The following is a 17,067-nucleotide window of genomic DNA, read 5'->3' on the forward strand; positions in this document are numbered from 1 at the left end:
GATGCGATAGCAGCAGATGGGCTTATCGGTGGAGCGCAAGTGGAGCTCGTCCAAATTCAGAACCTCGGAAAATCTCACCGCCCGACGGATTTTCCAGCCCGCTTGAATGAGGAAAACTTTCCAGTCGTTCACCAGCTTCCCCAGACTCTCTTCCCTTGAACTTGCAGTGAAACCTGGGAATATATATCGCCACAATGAAGCGCAAGTTGGATGCTAACGATGTTCCCTCCCCCGAAGTTGCGGAGACTAAGGAGACCTCCGATGCGGACGAGGCCGACTTTGAAAGCCTCAACCTGGATCCGCGACTGCGCCAAGCCTTGATCAAAGAGAAGTTCACCAAGCCTACGCCCGTCCAGGCCAAGGCTATTCCTCTGGCGCTCGCAGGCAAAGATATCCTTGGTGTGTACATCCTGGTGCCTGTGGTGCATGATGAGTATACTAACAATACCAGGTCGTGCAAAGACCGGCTCCGGAAAGACCGCCGCATATGTCCTCCCTATCCTTCAGACCATTCTTCAGAAGAAAGCTGTTAGTACTTTCCAGGGAAGATGAAATAAAAAATTGAGACAAGCTAAATTGTATCATGCTTTAGGCCGACCCCTCATTGAAAGCCACCACTGGCCTCATCCTCGTCCCCACTCGAGAGCTTGCAGAACAGGTCCAAAAAGTCGTCACCACATTCGCTGCTTTCTGCGGAAAGGATGTCCGCTCTGTGAACTTGACTCAGAAGGTTTCCGAGGCCGTACAGCGGACTATGCTCTCTGATTACCCTGATATCGTCATCTCCAACCCCGCTCGTGTGATTGCCAACCTCGGAAACTCCTCTCTTTCGCTGGATAACCTGACGCACCTCGTTATCGACGAAGCCGACTTGGTCCTTTCATACGGATACGATGAAGACATCAATGCGCTTTCCAAGGCGATCCCTCGTGGCGTACAGACCTTCCTCATGAGTGCTACGCTCACCTCGGAAGTGGATACCTTGAAGGGATTGTTCTGTCGCAGCCCTGTTGTGCTGAAGTTGGAGGATAAGGAGGAGAAAGGCGCCGGTGTTAGCCAGTTTGTCGTCAAGTAAGCCTCACATGTACACGGCGAAGGATTTTCGAGCCTCATACTAACTGTTTCGCTCATCAGATGCGCAGAGGATGAGAAATTCCTCCTGACATATGTTATTTTCAAGCTTCAGCTCATCAAGGGCAAAGTCATCATATTCGTCGGAGACATCGACCGTTGCTATCGCCTCAAGCTTTTCCTGGAACAATTCGGCGTCAAGAGCTGTGTGCTCAACTCTGAGTTGCCAGTGAACTCCCGAATCCACGTCGTCCAGGAGTTCAACAAGGGTGTTTACGACATCATCATTGCTGCAGATGACCAAGAAGTCCTCGGATCCAAGTCTAAGAAGGCCAAGAATGCCGGTGCCGATGAGGAGGAGGAAGCTGCTGGTGTCATGGGCTCGAGTGATGACGAAGAGGCTGAAGACGACAAGAAGTCGAATCGTCCCGATAAGCGCCGCAAGCTTACCGCGAAAGAAAAGGACTATGGTATCTCTCGTGGTATCGACTTCCAGAACGTGGCCTGCGTCTTGAACTTTGACCTCCCCACAACCGCCAAATCCTACACACACCGCATCGGACGAACCGGCCGTGGCGGCAAGACCGGCATGGCGCTCTCGTTCGTCGTCCCGGCAGACCAGTACGGAAAGCACAAACCCACTTCCTTCCCCACCGCCAAACACGATGAAGCCGTCCTGGCCAAGATCGTCAAACGTCAATCCAAACATGGCCACGAAGTCAAGCCCTACCACTTTGAGATGAGCCAAGTCGACGCCTTCCGCTACCGTATGACCGACGGTCTTCGCGCCATCACCCGACTTGCCGTTCAGGAAGCCCGTGCTCGTGAGATCCGTCAGGAGCTGGTCAAGAGCGAGAAACTGAAGCGCCACTTCGAAGACAACCCCGATGAGCTGCGCCAGCTCCGTCACGATGGCGAGTTGCGCTCCGCACGTATCCAACCCCACCTCAAACACATTCCCGAATACCTGATGCCGTCCAAGGGTCGCAAGGGCATTTCCAGTGAGGATGTCGGCTTCGTTGGGTTCCGGAAATCCAATGACAACCGTATCCGCAAGGCTAGAGATAAGAACCGCGCCAAGGGCAAGGGCCGCAAGCCGTCAGGTGTTAGAAAGGTTGATCCGTTGAAGACGTTCAATCGGGGTCGGAAATAGGTGTTGTAGCTGCAGGGGATTGGTGGTGGATGAATGAGGGATTATGTACATATTGTTCTTGGTTCCATGGGAAAAAGTTCATCATATTCGGTTTGGGATAGTGCGTGCATATAGAACTCCAAATCCAATAATTGTATGTCAAATCATGAAATCTGCCACTTGTATTTCATTTCAAAGTTGTAAGTATTCTTCCATCATCATCTCATAATAACTATTAGTACTTTCCATAAAGTAACGTATATACCAGGACCTAACATGTCCCATAACACCTATCTCCCACAGTATCAACATGACCTACTGGGCTATAGGTACTATAATCTAACTATACGACCCATACGCATACCTGCCACCTTCCAATAGCCCATATATATATGCATAGATGAATAGGACTCACCACATCCATCAAGGCAAGATTCCCACCCACTCCTTCCCAAACAACTTCTTCAACCCATCCTCCTCAATCCCCTCCAACCCAAAAGAAAATTGCACCCACTTTCCCTTCCCCTCCCTCCTCAATCTCAAAACCCACTGCTGCACCGCCTTCGCAGCCTGCACCGTCTCCCGGAATCGCTCTAGCTCCTTCCCCCTCCGATACTTAATCCGCTCGACCTCTACATCCCAAGGTAGATCCGACGCTGGCTCCGCATCGCCTAGACGGCCCGCAAGAGCCGGATGCGGTGGCGGCGGTGAGAGCGGCGCATGCGCCGAAAAGGCCAAGGAGCGGGTAGGCGAAGATAAAGACGAGGAGGAGGAGCCGCTCTGGCTGATACTGTTCTCGGGGAGTAACTCGGCGTCATCGACATGGGGAAGCCAGCCTGGTCCGAGACGGATGTATTCAATGTCTCTCCAGGAGGTGTTCCATTCTGGGCCTGAGGAGGCGTACGCAGTTGAGATTGATTCGTTGTCTTGCCATTTTAGGGCAGGAATCCAGTCGCCACAGCCTTCGAGGTCGAGCCATTTCAGGCAGTAGGTTACGCGGGAGAGGCGCCGGAGGATACCTGCTGCCTCGGCCCAGTTGTTTTCGCTGGCGGAGTAGGTGTCTGTGCCGCCGTAGGAGAAGATTAGGGAGCGGTGATTGGGGTGGCGGATTCGGGCATTGATGGCGTTCGGGGTGACGGTTGGGATGGGCCAGTGGGCGAGAGATAGGTGGGTGATGGTTGAGAGGCGGGAGAGGAGGCTTATGAGGGAGTTCCAGTTTACGGTGCCAGGTTTGGGATGTGCCAGGGAGAGGTAGCGGAGGTTGGAGAAGCGGAGGGTTGGGGATGGGGTATGGAGGAGAGTGGTGGGATTGCTTGCTGTTGGGGTGGTGGTGTTGCCCTCTTGTTCTTCGTCGCCGTATTCCTCTTCCCAGGAGGAGGGGACGGATTCTTTGGGCTTGCGCTGTATGGCACTTGGTTTTTCGGTGACGAGGAGCTCGGCGGAGAGTTGTTTCAAGCTTAGCCATCGACCGATGGCGCTGCTTAGGTCTAGACGGTTGACTTCGGATTCGCTTTCTTGATGAATCTCGGGGCTATCGCTGGCGTGGGCCTTCTCGAATAGAGGTCGCAGACCGCGCATGAGCCCGCCTAGTGGTCGGTCCTTCGCATATATAGCAATGTAGCTGAGGAGGCGCACTTTGAGGTGATTTGGAAGAGCTGCCAGGAACGGACCATCATATTCAACATGCCAATCCCAATATGTAGCCATCGATCTGAGTACCGTATCGATAAGGCTGCCCTTGGGAGGGTAGGACGTGCCTGGTAGACGATCTAATCGGTAGATGACTCTTTCTTTCTCCGCCGCAGCAATATCAACATCATCTTCCTCCGCGTCATCTCGGCTGCCAAGGAGCCAACTCTCTGGTGGTGGTGGCCCGGCCGTCCGTCGCAAGCGTCGCGAGCCAACAATCCCTAGGCGTTGCGATCCCGGACGGGGCCGAGGAGGCGGGGTTTCCGGTAGCTCAAGAAGATTCCGTAGAGAGGGATGTACAGATCGGGGCGCGACAAATCTGAAGGGGCTTTCAGGTCCATTGGAGACCTGCGTGCGGCGAAGGTGGTGAATCAGGTCATTGACGGAGGGTTGTTCCGCGGAAGAGGATGAAGCGTGGGATGAGCGAAGACGGTCATAGTGGTCGTGTCGAGGGCCGGACGAAGCAAGGGTATGGTGGGCAGTGCTGGCTGGTTTCGCAAAGGCGGTCTTCTTGTGCTTTTTGGGCATAGGGATGGAAGAGAGTAGCGATTTCAAGGGGAGGTTTTGATGTGGCAGATGTGGGATGAGGCCGATCGGCGGAGCTCCTCTCATCTTATCGTTTCGCCGCAGCTGGTTTCGCCCCCTCGGTTTAGTAAGATTGGGCCCCCATTTGACTAGCTAATTTGTTAGTTAACTAGATAGCTTGCTATGAGTAACAATGAGTCATTGGTCAATTACTCACTTGCTGTATAGCCAGCTTGAGTCTTCATTAGTTGATAGGCTACGGTGGAGAAGACAAGGGATAGTATTGAATGTCGCTTGTACCCATATTTTTGTTCTAGTATGCAATGTTCTATTGTACAGGATTTTGTTGCTTCGCAATAATGCACATCGTCAAATATCGCGGACCCATGAATCATCGTCCATCTTACCCTCGCGCTTAGGGCCCTCTTGCATCCATGTCTCCACTAGACCTTCCTTCGGGTCTTCGTCCGACAATCCCCTAGTCCGCCGGACATCGAGAACGAGATCCCGGACCTTCTTGGTGACCTCCTTTCGCAGCTCAACTGCTTCGGGGTCATATAAAAGCTGGTCGTTTAGCACTCCAAACGGCAAGTCGCGAGTCTCCGGGGCTACGCGTTCAGCTTTGGCCCTGATCATCTGCCAACGCCTTCTGTATTCCCCGAAAACCGCCTCTCTATCTACTTTCTCCCCGAAAGTGATGCTGACTTCCTTTCCGACACGAGGCAGGAACCGTGGGAATTCGCGGCTTTCGTGCATGACCTGGTCAAAGCCCTCTAGCCATATCGGCACCACATCCGGGCATTCGCTAGCCTCGAGGATAAGTCGTGCCACGCCCCATTTGAAATAGCGCATAGTCTTGTTCGGCGCTTGGTGGATCTTCCCCTCTGGGAATATGTGGAACCAGGAATATGAGTTGCAGGCGTAAGAGGACGGCGATAGATGGGAGTCATGGCCGTCGGTGGTGTACGCTGTGGGGAGATCGGAAAACGGATCGACGCAGACATTCTGTAGACTCCACGATTGACGTTCGGGGATAGCGAGATGAGGGTCAGCGGGGAATGGCCCCTTCGACAGGAGTCGGATCGCCTGAGTGACGACAGGCTGGGCGAGGCCACCGTATTGCGAATGAGCCGATCGGTGTGTGGGCAGGACTTGGCCCATAGTGAAGAAAAGTGCTAACGGCCTATACATCAGTCCGGTCAGTCAGTAACGGATAATCTGAGAGCTGGAACCAGGCAAATAGTCCTGCCATACCTAGTCTGATAGCAGATGTCGTGGCTTCCAAACCCCCATCGTTTATTCCAGGACGCAAGCCCGAAGTTATATCGCATTGGCAGAAATCCCCACATGATCGGATCATCCATCCTGCTCAATTAAAGCGGCCATGGTCAGCGTTCTCTGACGTCGGAGTTGATCGGGTCGCCTCGGCTTTCGAGACGCAATGTAGGCACGTACACGCTGGTATGATTCGAAACTAATATGTCAGAACAGTTAGCCGACATATAACCTTTTAAACACAGGGACGTTAAACGAAAAGTCTAGACAGCATACCTGTGAGCAAGCCTCTGGTTCTCTGCGAGGGATCACTCCTCGAGTCGAGGAGCTCGAGGAACTGATCCAATCCATTTGCCTGTGGCCGACTGCAGAGGAACAGAAACGAGCGGCATAATGCGGCAACCCCGAAAATGGTGGTGGAGGACAAGGCCCTCCAGGGAAGTGAGGGCGCATCGGCCGTTGCGCCGCCAGAATCCGTAGAGCGCGACATTGTTCACTCAAGCCGCTCTAACTGATGTCCATCCAAGCAGTAACAGGAAGATAGGCAGCAATATAATGCAGCGCAGCACAGGCAGAAAGTGAGGAGAGGAGGGGGGAACAACCCCGGATCGACGGCGTGAAAGCAGGTGGCATCTTCATTGGCCTCGCAGAAATTCGGAGGAAGGAAATCAATTGTTGGCCCGCGGAGGTTCGCCGTGCACGGACCTCCCCAAACCTCCTCGACGGGATTTTCGTCCGCCAACTCGGCTTTCCGCTCGTTGTGATTGATAGCTTGTCTCCCACTCCTTCGTTCTCGTCGTCCCTCTTTCCGTGTCTATATTCGGTGTCAATCGCCAAGATGATGTTCAAACCCTCGTCGCCCCTCTTCTCGGGTCTTCTTTGGTAGGTCGCAACCCCATCTGACTGCCCCCTGTCACCCGCCCGGACATCCCGCATTGCTATTCCACCCTCATCATCGTCATGCACCGTGAAGCTAATATCACTCGTCAATCAAATAGGAAGATCCCGTGGCGTCTCTCCCAACCTCAGAAGGCTCGTCAGAGGAAGCGCCTCCGTGGCGTTGACCGGGTTGTCGACACCGTCTCCGCCGCGCTGGAGCGCAATGGATACACCACCAAGGCCGTCGAGCGCTGGTACAGGGAAATGCCTCGCGAAGAGGAGATGCTGCCCAAGGACAAGTACACACTGTTCGACAAGAAGGAGAAGAAGTACCGCAAGGGCATTCACAGTACGTTATACTCCTGGACTTTTCTGCGTCGTCGATGGACCGCCTTTCCCAATCGAGGGTCTCAAACAAAGGGTATTCTTTTCAAATTTCGTGTGCTAATGCTGTCTCTTCCAGAGCTACCCAAGTGGACCCGTGTCAGCCAGAGAGTGAACCCTCCGGGTTTCTAAACAGCTTATACACGCAGACTGTGTTGGGAAGCTGGCAATCGCCTTTTACATATTTGTACCTGCATTATTCAACTGTACTATACACCACACGCTGTGTCTGCCGCGATGCTCTATAAGAAGCCTCGTGGAAGGCACGGAAAGGATTACCGGAGTTTTCGGCAACTGGGGAATGACACTATGACTGCATTGTTCGCCTCGCTATTTACCATGTTCTTTATTTAAGCCTAGGGCACAAGATTCAATTCGATTTCAGAGACTTGGCATTTGATGGCATCTTTCATATTTGTAAGGATAGACGGTTGTTGGGAACCGAGGGCAGCGCCAGAAGGCAGCCTAACAATACAGATAGGCTATAAAGCGGCTGGATCATGTTATCTGTTCCGTACATCGCACTTTTCATACCGATATATACCCGCTCTAGACACATCCGAACTGCTTGCAGAGCAGCCACACAACTCCTGCCAAACCCGTGCTGTGCTGTCAGCAGACCAGACATGAAAGTCATTTGCAGATCAGGAGCCTTTTGTCGTTGCCATATGAGAACACCGACTGATCGCTCTGGCAATTTCTCTTGCTCTTGTTCTGTTAGCCCTGCCTTCGTGGATGGCTTTCCGAATCAGATAGCCATGGCGGATCTTTTGCCAATCATCGAATGTCTCTTGCCATCCTGCCCCCCCTTCATAATACATTTGCCTTTGTCGAGCTGTCATGGACGGTCCTTGCGGGGGTCTGCGAAGCATCCAGCAGGATGGGTCAACTTTACCGTCCGGGAGATCATCTGTCGAATCGTGGTAAAATCTGATTGTCTTGACCATGTCACGTAATTCAGACGCTTTTCTGTGTCGATTAACAGCTAGTCTCCATGAGTTGATTTTAGGCGTATAGACTGCTTTGCGTGACACTCTTGGGTACTTTGGTTTCGCGCTCCAGTCTGGGTTGGGGTATGGCGAGTTGAACCTTGGATCCCCCAGTCGCCTTCTGGCGTCGATAGAGATTCGCGTAGGTGGGTCGATTACAAGCCAGGTTTCTATATTGAGCCAGTGATTTGCAAGCAAAGCGAAATGGTAGGGTCTCCGGCCTGGACAAAGCTGGTTGTAGAGCCACTCCAGTTTCCGGTCCAGTCCGTCTATGAACTGTATCTCCCAACGACTTAGCTCGCTAATAGGAACTATCCCTTCCAGAAGTCCTTTCAATTCCCGCTTCTTTCTCTCCCGGGCCTCCTTTGTTTTAGAGCGATGGATGCACAGTAACTTCTTCTGTCGCGTGCAACGATCTGGTTCCCTTCCTTGTTCCGAACCCAATGCAGTACGGTGGCAGGCCTCTAGACGACATGGTAAGCTTGATCGACTACATGCAGGGGCTGCAGGGTATCGCATAGCTGAACCAGCAGCATGATTAACACTCCCCGCTACTTCCACATTCTTGACATGATTATGTTTGCTAGAATGGTTAAGGACTAATGTGCTGCATTTCGTTGAGATCGCCTCCTTGCACCCTGTTTGGGTTGGTATTGATACAGGCGTCTGATCGGACGAACTGGTGGCAGAAAGCCCAGATCGCGGAGTCCCTGCAGGTGGTCCTAGAAGCTCTGTATATCGGGACGGTTGCAGTGCCATCCGAGCAGACCAGACTTGAAGCTTGCGAAAATCTCGGGGCTTGTTCGCTGCCTCTAGTCTGCCTTTTGTAAAACTTGGCTTGGCGCTGTGTGACGCCTTGGAGACGAGCGTACTTTCATACTTCTGGCTGAAGAGGCATGGAAGCGACAGACTGCGTGTATTTTCCGTGCCACGACCTGCCAAATCCGAGCGCATGACACTGGTGCTGGAGAAAAAGTGTGACTGGTGTTGATGCGTATCGATGTTGCTCGTGTGTTTGAGATGCCCCCGTTCGAACGTGCACTTTCTTATGCATTCGCTTCGATACTGGCGGCTCTGGTTTGCCTTTACTCTCGTTGACGGTCGCCGACAGCCACGCTGAAAAAGCGATTGGCTAGACGAGCTCGTTATATTGCTTGCTCCAAGTGCATAGTAGATTGTTCGACTTGTAATAGATCCAGGTGTGTGGCTTTTCGAAAGCGCCCCGGTCATAGCTCTGAGAGAAGCATATCCACTGCAAAAATCCGACGTAGTAGTGTTGCTGTGGCGGGAAGGGGGCCCTGGGTTCCATATTGTATCAGCAGCAATGTAGCTATAGCTCTTGAACCAGGTCGGTAACCATCGCAGGTGCCTCCTTTCTTCGCAAAACCTCTTCTGCATTTTCTGTCCAGGATCCCACCAAACCCAGTGGTAGTCAACACTCGACGATCTCCAGACTGCGCAATTATAGAGCTTTTGCAGACATTTCCGTGCTAGCGCTTTGTTCTCCTCGTGTCTTTTTGCTGAAACCCAACCATACCAAGTCCTGCTATAGCGTGTAGTAGTTTTGTTTCCTTTCTTAAGCACTTTTCCCTGGGTGAGAAAACGAGAGAACTTCGCAAGTTTCCAGAAGAGAACCGAAACAATAAAAAATAACACTGTGCCTGCAAAAAGCTGAAGCAGTGCCTTGCTACCAATGTATCGTGAGGCTTGCATAGAAGATGCATGGGCGTTTTCAGATGATCGAGGGATGGGTTGGGAATGATATAGATGCATCAAGACGGGTGCCATCTGATACTAGAAGCCTCATTGAATAACAAACAAGGGATAGTCATCCTGGTAACAATATAAAGCATACACCGTCTTAAGCCATATACCGGGAGACCACACTCGCTTTAGTTGGAGAATGTCTTGCGGTGTGTGGGAAGCGCAAGAAGAAGGAAGGCATGGCTGGCGCCGCACAACAAAGTCACTGATCCGAAACTCTTGCAGCCCCCGGACTCTGACAAACTTGTGCACCTTGCTTACAATCTGACCTTACCTTGGATTTGAGCAACCAACTTGTCATTGTTATAATGTGTCCCAGATAAGAGGTAGGTCATCATAAAGACAAAATATATATGAATATTGAAGACGAAATATATAGCAAGACTCTGGTCGCTTTTTCTCTGCAATACTGCATGATGTTCTACCACCAAGCCATTTTCGAGCCATAGTATTCAAATCAACCTAATAAGGCCGCTCATGGCTAACAATGTACATATCCAGAGACATTTTGCGTGGTAGGTGAGAAATACCTTCGGCTACTCAACCACCAGTCATATATACCTTTCGTCAGAGGCGGTTTTCCGAGTCGGATCATATTGGTAATTATGCGGCTGATTACACCGTTATATGAACTCCCTGTCAGTATCAGAATCTGCTCAAGGCTACTTTGTCTCGAAATGTCTTTATGAAGACTTGCTCTCAACATGGTTGTGTGATAACCTTTGCAGCATTGTAACGACACTATGCACGGGGTGTTTTCTCTATGGTAAGTACAGTCGATTCTACTCTTATTGACTATCCGCGTACATAACACAATTCGTCTCATTATAACTGCTTTTGTGAATGCCTTGTCTTGTTTTTCAAGCTACAAAACCACTCCGTTTGTTTGATTCTATCCTGAGCAGTAACCTTCTGGGAATTGGTCCGTTCAAGCATAGTTGTAGCGATGCCAAAGAAAAGCTCCTTTTTTCCTTAGGTTCATGTAATTGCCAGGGTAAGCCTGGAGGTATATCTTTCTTCTTAGCTCATCGCGCTAAAAGAAGCTGGCGGTCTCAAACTAAATCACAGAGGTTATCTTAGAGAGATTCGAATCATATCTCACACATGACAAAAGTAGCTATTGCATATTGAAAGTATGCAGCCACTGAAACTGGTATTCTTAGAGCATGGCGGGGACATGTTAACATTGCCCCAAACTTAAAGACAAGGATATGTGTTGTCCTGGTGGCCGTCTTCGCTATTCTCGGCGGAGGGATTGTAAGAATGATAGTCTGATTTCTGGAACCAAACTGTCGGGTTTTTCTATAGCGCTCGCGATATTCCTGTCCTTTTCAGCAAGCTTGATTTCAAAAATAGGCGTCAGATCAGCTTTCTTTGCACTACATTGATGATCGACGCGTGGTGTTAATCTAGACAATATTTGTCGCAGGCTTGTCCAAGGTTACAGTAGCCAGATAACCTGGATATAGTGGGCATGCGTCAGCTTTGAGAACTACATCTCCTGGAGTTTAGACTTACATCCCACAGAGGAATCCGATGACTTTGCTTTTCTTCATTTGGGAGTTTCTGTTCTGCTCGTGTTAAGTGAGTGATGTCCAGATCAGGTGACCGTAGATGGTCGGTTTGCCGCCTCACTCTCTCGCCTCATTCTTCCCTTTTGTTTCATCAACACCAAGGCTCATAGCCTGGGAATCGGTTCCCAATTGCTTTTCACGCTCAACTCAGTTGAATGGCACACGTGGCTAAAGGCTCTAGGATTTTTTTTTTTTCCTTCTAGTAATGTATCCTCTAATGCTGGGATCCATCATTGCCCCAGATCGTTCCTTTAGTGATGGAAGGATTAATGAAAGCTGCAATGGACGAGATCCCCTGATGGCCCTCGCATCGCCAGCACAACCGAGCACTCCAGCCCAAATTTCAATCGAATAAGGGGACTACCTCTCATCTGCTTCAATAATTGAACGCAACGAGGCTTTCCCCCTTTTCTGCATCGCCCCCTGGATTCTACTCAATTCATTGGCCTGCTACCAGGCTCGGCGAAAACAGGGAAATTCTACTGAAGTTTGTTTTTCCTTTAGGTTACACGACCCATATCCTATACCTAAACCCCGGTTCTGGGTCAAAGACACAGTTACCAAGTACCGGGATAGCTACTACACTTCTACGACGCCCGCGGCCAAACATACCCCCGGCTGCTTGTGGGGTTAGCACTTCTAGGGCTGACATCCACTACCACTATTGGTCAAAGGCGCTCAGTGGCTGATTAAAATAATTATGAGGTCGTCTGCGAAGGCCAGCGTCGACCCGGATTGCCGGAAGGTTTTCAATCACTATTGGGTCCCTGTGAATCACAGCCCTGTACTTTTGACTGCTTCGGATCGCCGTCTAGCCCTTCTTCGATCCAGAACAGGAATACACAGGGCATGTCCCATGTGGCGGTAGCAACGGAAAACATCCTCTGCCCTATTTAGTTCCCTGATACGTGTGATATCTGATACATATGCTACATAGGATTCGCTGTATCTGTGACACCATCAGCCCACATCCATGTGATTCTTCCATGAAGCAATCCCCGGCTGAACAGGAGCAAGGGTAAAAGAATGGCAACGAAAAATGGTTTAAAAAAAAAAAAAAATTGGCAAGATGGGTGTTTACCAATGTTTTCTACCGGGACACTGCATTCATAAAGCCACTGGGCTCATTGTAATCGGCACTCAGGCTCCAGCCAGAGCGGGATGGATATACTACCGCAGGGATCGCCACCTCTAATTGCTGAGTCTGCTGCAATCACATACAATTCATGGCATTGAATTGCCTCATTCCGACATCTTGTGCTCTATTTGTTGCGGGATTTGTTGCGGAGCCCGAGCCTCGTATAGATTAAGATCTACCAAACGATGATCGACCGGATACCACGTTCATGGAGGGTTACATGCACGGTGATGGCCCCTCAACTTCTTGCTGATGTCTGGAAGGACAGAAAAGCAAAGGAGAAGTAATATGATTCGCTAAGCCATGCGTACCATATCATCGGCATCTGAAATAATACTCTTACGACAACTTCAGACTATACCGGTATCGCACACCTAAAGATAAGCAAGGTTGTTCCCCTTGAACAGAGGCAAAAGGGGGCAGGTGAGCTGGGGATGCCTCGCTGCATCCATGACCTGCCTATCCTCAGATTACTGATCATGGATGTCACACGGTGAGCAAAATCACGAACTCGAGTCATGTCAGTAAGCAGAGTACGTACCGTGTGGCACTCCACGCCGAAGGGTAAGCGGTAGACGCTAGTGGAACAGATGGGGATTTAGGGGGTTGGAGTGGTGAGGAACGATGTCTTTCAGCATTGATGAAAGACAACTAAGTCACCTTCAAGCATGGGTGACCCTGGCATTCGATCACTTTGCAAGTGTTATTCGGATCACGGAATCAGAAACAAACACATCACCTGCAGTAAATGCGGTGAAAGAGCTCTCCCTTTGCAGGATGTTCCAGGTTGTGCCCGACGCCACAATTCGGGACTATTTGCTGGACTATGACAGTTCCGGATGGCCACTAGCCACACCCGCCGCAACGTAAGGAAGGCAGGGGTTTTACTACACCGCCACAGATGGACCGTTGATCATCGTATCAGCCACAAGTGGCTACTAGTGAACCATAGCGCAGCCGCCCAATCATCATGCAGAATGCCTCGTCCCATGCATCCCGAGCATGGAGCCTACAGGAGGAAGTAGCGCCGATCGATCTTGCATTGCATTGCAGAAACATTCAACGATTGGTGTCTGAAAAAGCAATCATTCCCGATGACCACCAGCTTGATCTTATTGATGATGAAATGAGATTCGATGATCTCAAGACCAGCGGGAGTCACGGCCTCTCGTGTGATCGGTATTCCGCGTATTGATTGTTCGCGGCCTTTTCAAAGCTAAGTTTCAGGAACGTAAACACGGCACACTGCACGCTTATCTCACTGCATGACAAACCCCGATTTCGTGAAGTGGGATCAATCGCAAACCAAGAGCTCAGTGCGACAAGTGAAATGCAGAAACTACATGTCACCACTTCAGACACGCCGAAGTCCTGATTGTGAAGACCCCAGGGTCTAGATCTTGCACGCACACCGTTATACTGGGTATCATGCAGTGGACCCACCGTTCACCCGGCCGGAGACCCCAAATACAGAAAGAAGATCTGCATGTTGTGTGGACTCGGAGACAGTGGGACCAAGAGGCATCTGCAGTATCATCCCGGCCGGCATAATTCGGGTCTATCTCACGGAGACCTTGGGGAGCCATTTGCTGGACGAGCACACTCTGGTGTTAGGAGCGCCATTAGGGATTCATGCAAGGCAACAACATTTTAGAAAGAGTTTACTAGGACGGAGTCTAAGGTTATCTCCTCTATTACTGAACAGCCTATCATGCATCTCGGGATTACATTGGGGAACACACCAGCCATAATTGAGGCTGGATGAATATGTGGCTGGTGTGATGATCTAGACCCAAAAGGGTATGTTGTGTGGCGAAGTAGCCCCTGGGGCTTGACGCCCAATCGCCCCTCCTTTTCTGCAGTGCGACAAGACCTTGTTCGTTCCCGTCCTTGTCGGATCGCCTCTGTTTACCTTGCTCGGGCTTTGGAGTCTGGAATGTCAAATTAGTGGATACTCCATGACCAGTCCAGGCCCTAGTTAGACGGATCCGCTCTCCTGGGTCCTGAGCCTGGGTTCTGACCGCTGGACCGGGTAGATGAGCGAAAGGGACGCTTCAGATTCTCAGGGACAATATAGCTCTGAAAGTCCCGGAGATCCGCCATCTGAGACAAGTCTCCCAAGTCACGGTCTGACAAAAGTACAGACGGGAGCAGGATGGATAGGTATTGCACGAGTGAGCACCCGTCCGGGAGCTGTCGAAAACGTGGTTCCGGCACGGTCCAGGTAGTAAGCAGGAGTCGCCAAAGCTCGGATTTTGCGCAACAGATTTGAGTTTCCGGGCTTGGTATCCGGCGCTTGGGTAACTGGGAAAGGGATCCTAGCACCCGTATCTCAAGATCCCTAGCTCGATCTCGCAATTTCCCCGGGAGGTCAATGCAAGGAGACTAATGAGGAATGATCCTTCCTCACCCAGGCTCTAGCTTTCGCTCCACGGGACCATTTCCGCCTCCCCAAACCATATGCAGTCGTCCTATGGAGCAAAATGGTTCGCGGGCGGAGCAAGCCATGGAAGCACAATGTCAGCCAGAAAAAGTAAAGAAATACATGGAAAAACAAACCTGCCACGAACCATAGTTCTTGATCGTCGTACATCCGATAGTCACTAGTTGATCCAACTGGGTCGAGTGATGTTAAGCTTCAGAACCAGATCCCCTGGCATGGATTCGCACTGTGACATCGCAGTCTGCTCCTGCTTTTCCATCTCTGGGGCCCGAAGTTCAACTCTGGGACTGTCCAGGTTCTCTCCTTTCTACCCGCGCTAACGGGACCCAAATTGACGCGTACCAAAAAACCACGAACTGTAGCTGATCTGGGTAGTGAGGAAGGGGAGGAGAAAAAAAGAAAACGTCAAGTCGCAGACAAATAGATCGTCTCAAGCGGATATCGTCCATGCAAGCGCCCTGTTGCAGGATCGTGCAGGTTTAGCAGTACCCAACGTCTGGTAACATCCAATATTCCGCAGCCTAGGGGCATACGGGGCCTCTGCAGATCCCGGTTACTGGAACCCCCCAGTGTCTATTGATCTTAGTTCCTTCGTGGTGGCAAAAGAACATTGCCGTCTTGTGTACTTTCCTGGTTCGATTCGAGACTCCTATATCGCACCCTAGCGATCCGTTGCTATATACGAGACGACGCATATATGAAGGCCCTGGAAGAAGCCTCTCTTCGATGTCTTCACTCACTCAACAAGCTCCTCAAGCCTACGATCCCAATTCAAAACCTCAGGTTTCCTGCTATAAACAAGCCCTTGTCGCATCGCGTCCTGTCTCTTTCCCTGCGATCAATTTCTTCTTGAGCTGCTGAGAACCATTTCAGAGCCCTAGCTGAGTACTACTTGTCGAACTTGCCATTGAATCGATATACGCCCGCACGTCATAATCAACATGGTTCAAGGAAACGGAAGGACCGATGGCGGAAGCTCCAGTCGTGAATTTGGCATGAACTTTGAGGTTGCGCCTCCTACAACCGTTCCCCTTGGCGTACCAGTGACGCTACCAGTGGTTGTGGGGGTCCGACCTGTGGGTAACCCACGAGGAGTGCAACAATTGGTTGCGCATGCCTCGCTGAGGAATGAAGCAGGCACTGCACCTGCTTCAGGACTCACAGGAGTGCTTACGTCTAGCGTGCGCAGTCGCAATGGCAACGGCATCAGCGGATATGCTCGATTTGGGCCTCTCAAATTCACACAGCCTGGTCGGTATCGGATACGGGTTATGCTGGGAGCAGCCTCTTTCAACGGCGTCACCACGAAAGAGTATGTTGAATCGGGTATCATTCAAGTACAGGCTGGCGCTGCCACACCACGTCCAAGTAAGTGTCATCGTTACTGTATGTAGGGAATAAATCATAGCTAACCCCGTTCTAGCGCCCACTCAGGTCTCAAAGCTTCAGAATCTAATCCCGGAAAACATTGACATCACTGCAGCTGACATCGCAACATGGCAATCAGCCTAGAGCCCATGGAGCACGGCCATGTTTCGTATCTTCCCTTTTCTTGTTTTGATTGTCGGTGTTACTCGGTGTTTGTGAAGATCGCGTCAGGATAAGCCAGGAGTTTCGGCCTGCGTCTCAGCTTTTTCGCTCATTCATGTGAATTTCTTTTGTTTAGGGCGGGCCAAACACGACGTGCAGAGTGTTGGCCACCACACGATTTACGATCTAGTTTTAATTTTTATTTACCGCTTAGTATGTGATACACAAGCTCAGAATTAGCGAATGCAACTTTAATTGGGTCCTTCCATCCCGGCACTAATCCGTCACATCTGCCAATCGTCGGCCACGCGACAGCGATCCAATTTCCTGCAACAGATAGCCAATTCAAAGAACCCACCATGGTTCGAACCCTTTGACAACTGGGCATCAAGATCCTCAGAAAGTGAAAGAACAGTTCTACAAATACTATATTTCTTAATGAAGAAAGACCCATGAAAGCCATTCATCGCTGATCACAATCATCATCATCACCACCACCACCACTACCCAAGCAACAAATCCATCGCCATGTAGATGCTAGTGATTAATCAATAAATCATCAAATAACCAGATTCATGAAATAGTTAGCTAGCACACGCTTTCCCAACCCTTCGAAGAAGACCCGAAAAAAGAAAAAAAAAAAAAAAAAAAAAAAAAAAAAAAAAAAAAAAAAA

General features: G+C 50.5%; 10 protein-coding genes across 10 annotated transcripts; 7 read left to right on the top strand and 3 right to left on the bottom strand.

Annotated features, from left to right (window-relative positions):
- The first annotated feature begins 131 nt into the window (after positions 1-131).
- dbp9 (ATP-dependent DNA/RNA helicase) lies at positions 132-2,361 on the top strand. The gene is made up of 4 exons (XM_026767355.1): positions 132-399; positions 452-528; positions 593-1,071; positions 1,135-2,361. The coding sequence occupies exons 1-4, from the start codon at positions 195-197 to the stop codon at positions 2,222-2,224; spliced, it is 1,851 nt and encodes a 616-aa protein (XP_026623292.1). The 5' UTR covers positions 132-194; the 3' UTR covers positions 2,225-2,361.
- Positions 2,362-2,626: 265 nt separating this feature from the next.
- Positions 2,627-6,182, bottom strand: BDQ94DRAFT_161564 (uncharacterized protein; the record flags this gene model as incomplete). Its single annotated transcript, XM_026769398.1, has 5 exons — positions 2,627-4,408; positions 4,802-5,600; positions 5,672-5,782; positions 5,873-5,891; positions 5,969-6,182. 5 exons carry the CDS (start codon positions 6,180-6,182, stop codon positions 2,627-2,629), a joined length of 2,925 nt encoding a protein of 974 aa, XP_026623293.1.
- A 240-nt stretch (positions 6,183-6,422) lies between these two features.
- Positions 6,423-7,604, top strand: BDQ94DRAFT_149315 (mitochondrial 54S ribosomal protein mL60). Its single transcript, XM_026767356.1, has 3 exons — positions 6,423-6,574; positions 6,691-6,920; positions 7,035-7,604. Exons 1-3 carry the CDS (start codon positions 6,531-6,533, stop codon positions 7,085-7,087), a joined length of 327 nt encoding a protein of 108 aa, XP_026623294.1. The 5' UTR covers positions 6,423-6,530; the 3' UTR covers positions 7,088-7,604.
- Positions 7,029-9,732, bottom strand: BDQ94DRAFT_181806 (uncharacterized protein; the record flags this gene model as incomplete). Its single annotated transcript, XM_026773984.1, has 1 exon — positions 7,029-9,732. One exon carries the CDS (start codon positions 9,730-9,732, stop codon positions 7,600-7,602), a length of 2,133 nt encoding a protein of 710 aa, XP_026623295.1. The 3' UTR covers positions 7,029-7,599.
- Positions 9,733-10,258: 526 nt separating this feature from the next.
- On the top strand, positions 10,259-10,541 carry BDQ94DRAFT_149317 (uncharacterized protein). The gene has a single exon (XM_026767357.1). The coding sequence runs from the start codon at positions 10,336-10,338 to the stop codon at positions 10,501-10,503; it is 168 nt and encodes a 55-aa protein (XP_026623296.1). The 5' UTR covers positions 10,259-10,335; the 3' UTR covers positions 10,504-10,541.
- Positions 10,542-10,858: 317 nt separating this feature from the next.
- Positions 10,859-11,167, top strand: BDQ94DRAFT_149319 (uncharacterized protein). Its single transcript, XM_026767358.1, has one exon. The coding sequence runs from the start codon at positions 10,920-10,922 to the stop codon at positions 11,094-11,096; it is 177 nt and encodes a 58-aa protein (XP_026623297.1). The 5' UTR covers positions 10,859-10,919; the 3' UTR covers positions 11,097-11,167.
- Positions 11,168-11,636: 469 nt separating this feature from the next.
- On the top strand, positions 11,637-12,378 carry BDQ94DRAFT_149321 (uncharacterized protein). The gene has a single exon (XM_026767359.1). The coding sequence runs from the start codon at positions 11,983-11,985 to the stop codon at positions 12,148-12,150; it is 168 nt and encodes a 55-aa protein (XP_026623298.1). The 5' UTR covers positions 11,637-11,982; the 3' UTR covers positions 12,151-12,378.
- Positions 12,379-12,511: 133 nt separating this feature from the next.
- Positions 12,512-13,264, bottom strand: BDQ94DRAFT_149322 (uncharacterized protein). Its single transcript, XM_026767360.1, has one exon. The coding sequence runs from the start codon at positions 12,938-12,940 to the stop codon at positions 12,776-12,778; it is 165 nt and encodes a 54-aa protein (XP_026623299.1). The 5' UTR covers positions 12,941-13,264; the 3' UTR covers positions 12,512-12,775.
- A 116-nt stretch (positions 13,265-13,380) lies between these two features.
- Positions 13,381-13,997, top strand: BDQ94DRAFT_149323 (uncharacterized protein). The gene has a single exon (XM_026767361.1). It carries the CDS (start codon positions 13,391-13,393, stop codon positions 13,613-13,615), a length of 225 nt encoding a protein of 74 aa, XP_026623300.1. The 5' UTR covers positions 13,381-13,390; the 3' UTR covers positions 13,616-13,997.
- Positions 13,998-15,804: 1,807 nt separating this feature from the next.
- BDQ94DRAFT_173238 (uncharacterized protein) lies at positions 15,805-16,375 on the top strand (the record flags this gene model as incomplete). Its single annotated transcript, XM_026772114.1, has 2 exons — positions 15,805-16,231; positions 16,287-16,375. 2 exons carry the CDS (start codon positions 15,805-15,807, stop codon positions 16,373-16,375), a joined length of 516 nt encoding a protein of 171 aa, XP_026623301.1.
- Between the last annotated feature and the right edge of the window lie 692 nt (positions 16,376-17,067).

Source organism: Aspergillus welwitschiae (genome assembly GCF_003344945.1).
Source record: "Aspergillus welwitschiae strain CBS 139.54b unplaced genomic scaffold BDQ94scaffold_31, whole genome shotgun sequence".
In the NCBI taxonomy this organism is placed as follows: Eukaryota; Fungi; Ascomycota; class Eurotiomycetes; order Eurotiales; family Aspergillaceae; genus Aspergillus; species Aspergillus welwitschiae.